The 10977-nt window shown below is 46.0% G+C and overlaps 1 protein-coding gene across 1 annotated transcript; it reads right to left on the reverse strand.

Moving 5' to 3' along the window:
* Positions 1–704: 704 nt before the first annotated feature.
* Positions 705–10956, reverse strand: HSPD1 (heat shock protein family D (Hsp60) member 1). The gene is made up of 12 exons (XM_054278124.1): positions 10863–10956; positions 9905–10080; positions 6939–7191; positions 6352–6434; positions 5693–5788; positions 5307–5400; positions 4742–4910; positions 4392–4491; positions 3325–3570; positions 2943–3117; positions 2182–2360; positions 705–2092 (listed from the first exon to the last, which is right to left on the reverse strand). Exons 2-12 carry the CDS (start codon positions 10076–10078, stop codon positions 1940–1942), a joined length of 1722 nt encoding a protein of 573 aa, XP_054134099.1. The 5' UTR covers positions 10079–10080; positions 10863–10956; the 3' UTR covers positions 705–1939.
* Positions 10957–10977: the final 21 nt, after the last annotated feature.

Here is a 10977-nt window from a genome sequence, read left to right on the forward strand (position 1 = left end):
GTCAGGGCTCTCCCATTGGCCCTAGAGTGACCAGCAACTGCTTTCTAACTGCCCTTGTTTTCAGGGATGAAATGCATAAGGAGCACTGTAGTCTGAGTGCAGCAGTCTCAGCTACAGCCAGTGGTGCCCAGTGCACCTGTCTTCTGGAGTTTGTAGTACAGTTGGCAAGGTGAAGTTGCTCCCGCTCCTTCCCTGGTACACGCTGCACTTTGGTTACCTCCATCTCACCTGATGCAAACAGAACACTTCAAAGCAAGGTTTACCTCTGAGAACCAGGTACCTGTGCTGTCCTCCTGGAACCAGGTAACAGGAGGCCCTGTGCTTCCTTGCAGACAAGAACAGCCCAGGCCAGCTGTCATCATACATCATGTAAGAAAGCACTAAACCTTCATTCTTTGAGGTTTTTCAGTACCATACTCCCACTGTGATAACATCATCCTGATTACATACATGTTCAGTACTTCTACTCCTGAATGTTCTCTTCCCAGTCTCTGAAAAAACCAAGGGAATAGGTTTGAACAGATTCTAAATCCTTACTTTATGCTGCCTTGCATTACCAAATTTTCTTACTGATATTAGATGAAGCTTCAGGCCAGGTGCTGAAGCTGGTCCTTTCTCTGCAGCACATGTAATCCATATGGTTAATGAAGAACAGCATATTAAATAACATAGAAAGGTATGTTTCAAAATACAGACACCCCTGAAAGAGTTTCAGATAATTTTACTTAAAATTAGAACGTCACACATCCCATCTGTGGAAGGATAGTTCTTATTAAGGGCAGGAAGCTGAGGAAAGCAACAGGTGGATGAAGGTCATTTGTACAGAACTGAGAAGTTGTAAAGCAGTTTTGATTGAGGTAATCAGGTATAAACATACACAAGTTTGGAAACACCATTGTTCTGCAGGCTGGAAAGCAGAAAAGACTGCACATTGTTAGTGGTGGTGCCAGGGCAAAGAACACAAAGAGGCAAAGCAACATTTCTAGTGCAAAATCACTAAATCCTGCACCCCTTACTAGAAAGGAGGAAGGTAAGAATGGAAGGCTCAAGGTGAGGAGGTAATCACATATTACACCTGAGCAAAGGAAGGATCTAAAAACCCCAGAACCCTTTCTTAGCAAAGACTCACCTGTTTGATACCTCAGGGCACTTCTCTTCCCCTGGGACTGTGAAATGTGCACTGGGCCTGTTCCAGCACGTGAAACAACCAGATAGACAGGGCAAAATAAAGTCAGTGCACGTGCCTTGTTTTCAGAGCATTGTTTAATATTTCAAAGAACTGTAGTGCAGTTCAGCTTAGATATTTCTTACCAAAATTAAAGCACTTGCATTTCTGAGAAACATTCTAGACAAAGGAATGTTTCTCGGAGTGAAATGCCCTGTCATTTTTTCAAGCATAAGTGTCAATTTCTACTACATCTTAGAAGCAACAGCAGGCTGTCCAGGCTCTCCCATAACTATGGCTTGGTGTGCAGATGAAGAAGGTGATACATTTTGTAACTTTTGAGCAGTTTATTACATAAAGGTCACATAACTCTATTTGCCTACTTTGTACACAATTGTCTAGTCTCACGCACAGTGGCTTCCAAGTTCTTTCTAGTACTGGCAAGCACCAAGAAATTCTGAAATAGAATATCAAGTGCCTTAATTAAGTTCAAATCAGGACCTTGGTAGATGGATCTTGCAACCCAGTTATCAGGAATGTACAAATGTCTTTATTCAAAAAATACAAAATAAATTATCTGTAGGCATGGACAATGACTGTAAACAATTACACGTGTGTTAAATGAAATCCGGTAACTGATGGTTACAGTGATTCTTTTCAACACCAGCCTCACTTCAGTCACTATCCATCCTCTCACACTGATAGCTCAAGTTTTTGAAGTCAGAACTGTCAGTCTTCAACAGCACAGCTCATGATGCATCCCTACGTCAGGAATTAGAACATGCCACCTCCCATTCCTCCGCCCATCCCACCCATTCCTCCCATTGCTGGCTCCTTTTCTTCTTTAGGAACTTCAGTCACCACTGCCTCTGCTGTTGATAGGAGAGATGCAACACCCGCGGCATCCATCAGAGCAGTTCTCACAACCTAAAAATAAGCAAGAAACTACTTAAAACCCGCTGACCATCACAGGAGGTGGGAGGAAGCAAAGCTGACAATTAAGAGCTTTAGGTTACCTTAGTTGGGTCTATGATTCCTTTTTCTACCATATTTACAAAGTCCCCAAGCATTGCATCGTAGCCAACTTCTGAGGGGCTCTGCAGGATTTTTTCAACTATCAATGATCCTTCAACACCGGCATTCTTTGCGATAGTCATTGCTGGGATTCTCAGTGTTCTCTTGATTATTTCAATGCCTGCAAGAAACAGATAGCTGGAGCTCCTTGTACAAACACCACTCCCACTGCCAAGGAATGCCCTAGTGCTGGAGATCAATACAAAGAGAAAACTCTCCGAGCAAGAACATAAGCTATGTTTGTCAGTTCCAGGAGGAGAAGTTCCCTGCTACTTGACACTTGCCAACAAATGCAATCTCTGCAGGATATTTGTGCACATTTTAGTTTTAATTCTACAAAAAATAGTAAGAAGTATTATTACTCTCTATGTGCAACATGACACAAAGCCTTTTTCCATTTGATTTGCCTCACAGTCTCAAGCATTAGATTTTGTCTGTCTGCAAAGACTTTAACAGCCAACTCCCAACTCTAAACAACTGCCACTCTGTGCTGGGATACTGCTACTGGGTCTTACACAGTCCAGTCAGCAATGCAGTGAAAAAGCTCCTTCCCATTCAAAAGCAGAGACCAGCACACCAAAGAAACGTGATGTTGCTAAGATCAAGTAACTAAAAACTCACTAAAAGCCACCTGATGAAGCCTCAGGACAGGGGAAAGCGTGCTTGTATCACTTCCACACCCATCTCCAAGTCATGTGCTTACCAATTTTCTGATCCTCGTTGGCTGGAGTTAAGGCATCTAAGGCTGGGATGCAGCGCAGCAGGGCACAGCCACCCCCTGGGACGATGCCCTCCTCCACGGCCGCACGGGTGGCGTTCAGGGCGTCGGTGACCCTGTCCTTCTTCTCGTTCACCTCAACATCGCTGGTTCCGCCCACCTGCGAGCACAGCAGCAGGCCACACATCAAGGGCTGCAGGAGGAGCCCAGCTGGGACAGCACTGCTGCCACCTGATTAAGCTGCCAATGCCTAACAAGTGCCAGAAAGCCAACCCACCCTCTCCTACACCTGCAAGTCTTCTTCTGTACCTCAGCAATCAAGAAGCCTGAGCTTTAGTTCATCATGATTTTACCAAGTTCTTCATACCTTCAATACTGCTACTCCATCAGAGAGCTTGGCGAGTCGCTCGTTCAGTTTCTCTTTTTCATATTCACTGGTGGTAACCTCCAGCTGTTCAATTATTTCTTGAATGCGTTTTTCAATCTGACCCTTTTCACCCTTCCCCTTGAGGAGCATGGTGTCATCTTTTGTCACAATGACCTCTCCAACTTTACCAAAGTCATGAGGCTGAATATCTTCCACATTTAGGTTCAAACCCTCTTCTCCAAACACCTGAAAGAAATTATGTGAAAAGCTGCAATCCACAGGTACCTCACACATCAGATATTTTTATCTACAAGTACACGAACACATACAGCAGGCTAATGGTGCAGAATAACCACACTGCTGCAGTTCCACCCTCTGGGTGAAGAGCCTCTTCCTGATACCCAACCTAAACCTCCCCTGACAGTTTCATGGTGCTTCCTTCAGTCCTGTCACCATCATCTCCTTGTATTTTGAGGAGTTGCAGATTTTGACATGTCACTGACTGAAGAACAGTTTGCTGGTTGGTTACTTTGTGCTGCCATTACCTTAAACATGAAGTTTTATTTCAACAGCCTCCTCTGGGTCCCAATATCATGTTACGATTTTGAAGTGCATATTAAAAAAGGGCAGCATAAAGGGACATTAATCAGTGCATCAACTATATGCAAAATTTAGTAGTAAGAAAAATCATTCAGTCAATTCCAAACATTTAAAATAATTCTATTTGCCACATCTGAGTCCAGGCAATTGTTTATGGAGGCAACAATTGCCTTGGAGTTCCTCCTTTCCCTTGAAAACCTAAATCCTGCAAGGAGATCTCATGTGACCTCAGTCAGTTACAAGGACATATAGTTGGCCAGGACTGCATTACACAGCAATTATCAGTGTCTGCATTTTAAAACACAGCAAGTTTCGAACATCAGTTACTGTTACATTTTTGAAAGAACAGAATACAGCCTGCAACCCAGCAAATACAAGCCAAAGATCTAAAAATGCACAGTATTTTCCTCCTTGAAAAGCATTAACACCCCTTGGAGCAAAAAGCCACTGAAAACATCATTACTTACAGCACCACCAGTAGCAATCGCCATGTCCTTAAGTTGGTTTTTCCTGTTATCGCCAAAACCTGGTGCTTTTACAGCAACAACCTGAAGGCCAACCTTCAGTCTAAAGACAAAAATTCAGAGAATGAGTCTAATTAGTACGCCAAATTATTTCAGTGCAGCTCTAGCAGTCAAGCAAACAAAGAGACCATCACAAACTGAGGTGGTTTTTCTCAAAAAGGTAGTTAGCACACAACTGGAGTTCTGCCTGAGTCGATACAAAGCACGGTGGGGTTAAAAGCTGCTGTTTCTTTGGCACAGGTAAGAGAAGAACGAGCCTTACACCATAGAAAAAAATGGATTTTAAGTCTCACCTGTTCAAGACTAGAGTGCTGAGGGCTTCTCCATCAACATCTTCAGCAATGATGACCAAAGGTTTACGGTTGGCATTGGCAATTTCAAGAGCAGGAACTATGGACTGTACACTAGAGATTTTCTTTTCACTGATTAAAACATAAGCGTCCTGGAATTCACATTTCTGCCCTGCAGAAACAACATGCATTATCTGAACAGTTCCATTACAAAAACATATCAAGCATTCTTTTAACTTAACTTAAGCAGGTGCTTTGGTGCAATGGTTGCACTTTCCAACTGCATTAAGAAAAAGACAACTTGTTTTCTCCAAGACTCCACTCTCAAATCTCCATTGTTCTGCTGTTGCAAGGCCAGCCTGATATTCACAGGAACACTTTGCAGAGAAGGAAAAGGAAACCCTGACACTCCACGCTTTTGGCAAGTTCAAGTTTCTGATGGGCAAGAAGCCCCTGCTCTGTTTGTTGTGGTGCACAGCATAAGGGACTGTAAAGCCTTTAACTGGTGCCATTATTTCTGACTGACACAAACCACTGGAGGTGTTTGACATAACTTACTGTAACTCACCTTTAGTTGTGTTAATAAAATACGGAGAGATGTAGCCTCTGTCGAATTTCATACCCTCAATAATTTCCAGTTCATCATTTAGAGTTTTTCCATCCTGTTAAATGCAAGAAAGTCTGCATTAAAATCTCTGGTTTGCTGCAAAAGCACAAGTACAGCTTTAGCATATCATGCACAATAGATTGAAAGGCTCTGGACCCCACATCAGTTTCATGTGCTTCTCTCCAGAACAGGAAGAATGTAAGAGGGAACAGTGATCAAACTCTGATCTAAAGGAGCTGGGGAGGAATTATGGTGGGAATTATGGAATGGGAGCTGCAGCAGCAGCATCACACATGACAGAAGCCAGCCCTAACAGGAGCAGAGACAGTCACTTGGCCAGTTCTTACCTTGACAGTGATCACACCCTTTCGTCCAACCTTTTTCATTGCATCAGAGATTATATTGCCAATTTCCTGATCTCCATTTGCTGATATTGTGGCAACCTGAAAGAATAAGACATTTAATCTCATTTCCCAGTGCAAGGTGCTTCCTCATTATATGAAAAATCAAAACAACCATGTGCAACACTGACATTTCTGCCAAGGCAGGGCAGCAGAGTGCAGCACCCTCACAGCACGAGGGCTCAGGCCCTTGGGCAGCTGCAGCAGAGCCAGACTCCCTGCCTGGACTCACACCCAGGCCACCTCCAGGCACAGGCACAAATAACCCAGGACCACCAACACACCTGGACCCAGCAGATCCACCACACCCTCAGTACCCCGCCATTACTTCCATTCACAACAGAGCTTTGCTCCCATCAATTCTTCCCAAGTACACACATTTATGTTTTAAGACCATACTTTGGAATGAAACTCGAAGATGAAAAAATCTGCCCACTTGTGAACTCACTTCTAGCAGTGCAATTTAAGACTATTTCTGATGTATAAAGAAAAGTACCCAGTGTCAAGATGCACACAACCTAACTTCATCAAACCTAACTTCACAAAACAACTTCTGAGAAACAGCTGCCTAAATTTGGGTTATATTTTATTGTGTTTTTTCTTACCTGTGCAATTTCTTCTGGAGTTGTAACAGGTTTTGACAGCTTCTTCAGTTCAGCTGTGATGGCATCCACTGCCAGCATCACCCCTGAGGATGAACAGGGCACTTGTGAGTGGATAAAGCAAGGTACAAAGCACAGAAAACACAAAGCAAGCACCCACCCACCACAATGAACACATCTGCTTTCTAGCAAAAATCCACACTGCAAAAATCCATTGTGTGCATATTCAAAACCAAATAGCTCTTGTTCCATACTGTCATTTGTATATACAGTGCTGGGTTTTTTGAAATTGGTGCGAAATATTGTCAAGATTGAAATTGCTAATACATTTGTTTACATGGCTATTGTATTAATTAAATGCAGAAATGGCTTTAACTAGAGTTCACTTACAATAAACTAAAAAAGTTGACTGCATATAAACCAGTACAAGTATCAGACAAATTAACGGCTGTTCAGAGTCTGCAGTGTCCACTGTGTTCTCTAAAGATCACATAACCCTTTATGGTGGCTCTTCAAACAGAAACCAAGTCAAATTTAGGATATGAAAAACAAAAGACAGTGATCAAACATTAAAAACAGGAAGAAGTTACCCCTCCTGATTTCTACGGGGTTGGCTCCTTTGCTGATCTTGTCAAAGCCCTCCTTGGCAATGGCTCGTGCCAGGACTGTTGCAGTAGTGGTTCCATCTCCTGCCTCCTCGTTGGTATTGTTGGCAACGTCTTGGACTAACTTGGCGCCGATGTTTTTGTATTTGTCTTTCAGGTCAATTGCCTTTGCTACTGTCACACCATCTTTTGTCACTTTGGGACTTCCCCAGCTTTGTTCAATAATAACTGTTCTTCCCTAGGGGGACAAAAACCAAACTTTAAATCCAAGCCAATCCAAAGCAGGTTACCATCAAGAGCTCAACTGAGAATTTTGAACAGTCACAGCTGACCACCTTACACAGGGCGTTCAGCTGGGACTTCTCAAACACACACTTTAATATCAAGGTTCTCCAAAACCAGAAAAATGGCTCAAAGGCTTTATAGTTCCACAGAATGACTCCATTCTTCAGCCATACTGCTGAAGTCTGCAATTAAGTAACACTGACCTTAGAGAAAAAACTGAAGAGATTCCCTCCAATGCTAATATTTTAGCCCAAAGTTAAAAATATAGCAATTCGAAGAAATTTTCAAAATTTTCATCAGATCACAATAAACATTCTTTGTGATTGAAAAAGAAATAATACAAAGCTCAATTTGTTGCATGTGCTGAAGGAAAAAAAGCAGACTTGCAAACCTCAATAGTCATTAGCAAAGACAACTGAGACTACTTCAAATTTGTATTCATGTGTTACAGTAATTTCTCAAACACTGCAAGTTACCAAGCTTTCCTCATCTCAGCTCACACTAGGATCCAACTGAAAAGCTGGAGTATTGTAACTAATGGACACAGCTAACATGGGCAACTGTGAACCATACAGGGACCACAAGGCAAATCCTGCACAAGGCCATTGCTTGTTCACAGGTGACTCCAACAGCCAATACCTGCCCCAAACAAACACGCTCCAGTCTGAGCTGGAGACAGCAGAAACTCAAGGAAGGAGCCACCTCTGGTCTCCTGCTGCCCTGAAACTCTTGTAGTGTGCTGAGAGCTGGAGCTGCTGGAGAGGGAAGGCAGAGCGAGTGCCCAGCTCAGCACTGGCCCAGGTCTCTCCCTCGGTGTGTCAGGTCCAGCTCCAGCCCCAGCTCTGCCGGCCCCGGGGGGATCCCGCGCCAGGGGAGCCGGGCAAGGATTCCGTGCAGGGCTGTGGCGCCCTGTGCCCTCCCTGCTCAGAGCCCACCCACAGCTGCCTCCGTGGCTGAACCGGCCCTGGCTGCCTGCCAGGCACGAGGCCTCGCTGCTCCTCAGCCACAGCCACCCCAGCAGCCTCAAGGTTCTGCTTCAGTTCCTCAGGCTGAACCTGGGGAATGGCTTATGGAAATTTCCCTCTGTGCCATGGAACAGTTGTGCCAAAATACATTCCCTACTCCTATCTTATTTGACCTGCACCTCTAAATATAAAGGTAAATCAAGAGTAAGAAAACTCCTCCCTGGAGGAGCATGCTACCAGTACGTTTTTCATATAATGTCTCCTAGTTTGCTTAATTCTCTTTTGTACTTTGATATGGTCTTATTCCTAGTGTTTGGTTTGCAGCTCTGAGAAGAGGGGCACAGCAAAACCCACAGATAACAAATCACATGAAGGGGCTTGTTCTCAGCAAAAACACCCGTGCTCCTGAAGAAGGGAACAAACACCACCAGTAACTGCACAGGCATTTAGAATGGTCTGGCGTATTGGGAAGCTGAGCCCCCACACAAACCAGTTCTGTTCAACTTGCTGAACCAATACCACAAGATTGTGTGAGACTGCAAACTGGGCTCCTAAAAAGGCCCAAAGGAGGTTTCCCCACCATACTGATGTTTCTTAAAAATGCCAGAGGCTGACTCAGGCACTGCAGTAATCCCTCCATTTTTACATGAAGCACAGCACAACCAACAAAAATCCCCTAAGGTTGCATGAAGTTGCATCAGCAACTGCCCTTTAGCCAGTGGATTAGAACTGTGCTTCAGCATTCACAAAGCAGCCTGATCCAAAAAAACAGGAGTTAAATTAACCAACTACACTTAAACTTTGTTCCTTTGTGGAAGTAGCCAGAGTTTCCTGACACAAATGTTCCTTAACCTTTATGGCATTTCTGCCTTTGAATGAAGCTGGTAGAGCACTAAAAATGTGCAGAAAATACATGAAATGATGTTACAGAGACCAAGCAGCCCTCAGAAGAACTATCACACACATGCTGTTACAGGGAGCAGATATTCACATAAGCCCCAAGAAAATCAGTGTCTGTTCCTCAAAAAGAGGAATCTCATTTCAAGCCCTACTGCACATTGCATGACTATGCAGAATACCATAGCTGGTTTTCCAAGAGACCCAGATCTCCCTTACAGGACAGAATACAGGGTAACACAAATGAATGCCTCTACCACGAAATTTCATTTAGGCTGGTAATATTCACCAGCCAACTGAGAACTCAACATTACACTTTGGATATTTTTTAAAGCTTGTTAATATTTAAAAGATAAATTAATACAAAATTGTAATTCGTAAAAAAAATTAACAAACAAAACAAGTATCATAAAAAATCCAACCAAGCCACCCACATGCTAATTAACCAACCCCAAGACACAGACAGTTACATTATTTACTGCACTGTTACAGGTTATCAACTGAGCTGGTAACACATTATGCGCATCTCCTTAACCTTCAAACTGTTTAGACGAATATAACGTACCTTTCACAGGAACCCAAGCAATTTTACTTTGTTACTACAAAAAGCACATGCACTACTGTCCCGCTTTTGGTGGACATGAGACTACAGCTGCTGGCAGGAGCCTGTCCATTCCCCAACCCCTTTGCGTTGCAGTTCTGCAAATACAATCGTGCAGCTCCACCGAGAGAAACCCAACAACTGCTCTGTTACAGTATTTTCAGCCAGGTCTGTGCTAACATAAAGGCCGAGTCTTCCATTACCTTTGGCCCCATGGTGACAGCTACAGCATCTGCTAAAAGATCTACTCCTTGTAGCATCAGAGCTCTCGCGTCTGCTCCGAACTTCACATCTTTTGCATAGGCTCGTGTTAGATGGGGGGCGAGGGCTCTGGACACTGGTCTTATCTGACGGAGTACTGTAGGTAAACGGAGCATGTCTAAAATATTAAAAGAAACGTAGAGAAAAACATAAAAAAAAGGCATTATGATTTTGCACAGCTACTTCTACGGGAAAACAGCGGGAACAGATATAGGAAATAAAGCAGGCAGGACGAATCTTTAATTTTTCGACCGGTTGAAATGGAGACACACAGTCAGTTGAGCAAGTACCGGGCCGGGTGTCCCCGATCCTGCCGCCGAGAGCCGCGCAGAGCAGCTCCTCCCTGCGGCCTGCAGCACGGCCGAGCGCCTCCCGCCCGGAGCGGGGCAGGACACGGCGAGGGCACGGCGGAGCGCCCGCGGCTCCATGTGCTCAGCGCGGGGGCCGCGCCCGCCCGCCCGCGGCTGCAGCAGCGGGGCCGTGCCGAGGGGAGCTCGGGTACGGCTCCCACCCCGCTAGGCCACCAAGGGCACAGAGAAGAGAGACAAGGCCGCGGCCGCCACCGCGGGCCCGCCGGAGCCCCCGCGCCGAGCAGGGCCCCGCGGGCACATGGCGCTGCAGCAGGACACGCGCAGCAAGGTCAGCGCCGCCCGCCCCCCGCCGCCGCCCGCCCGGCCCGCCGCGCCACCAGCGGCCCGCAGGGAGGTGCAGGCCCCGCTCCCGCCACCCGGGCGCACCGCCTGCATCACGGCCGCCCCCCGCTCCCGCCGCTCGGGCCCGGCCGCTCCCAGCGCGCGGTAACCGCGGCCAAAGGGGTGAGGGCCCCCACGCCCTCCCCACGCCCTCCCCAGGCCGGGCAGAGCGGCGCGGGCCCAGCGGCCCGGCCGCGTTCCCGCTCACCTGCGGCAGCACGGGAGCAGCACCGCGGCTCTGCGGACTCGCGGGCACGTCTGGCGCGGCGGCGGCGGGCGGCGCTCGGCACTCACCGCCTCGGCTCCGCCCCCGCGCCGCCGCC

The sequence above is a fragment of the Melozone crissalis genome, unplaced genomic scaffold (assembly GCF_028551555.1).
Source record: "Melozone crissalis strain CALT ecotype California unplaced genomic scaffold, PUWL_Pcris_2 ptg000023l_1, whole genome shotgun sequence".
NCBI lineage: Eukaryota > Metazoa > Chordata > Aves > Passeriformes > Passerellidae > Melozone > Melozone crissalis.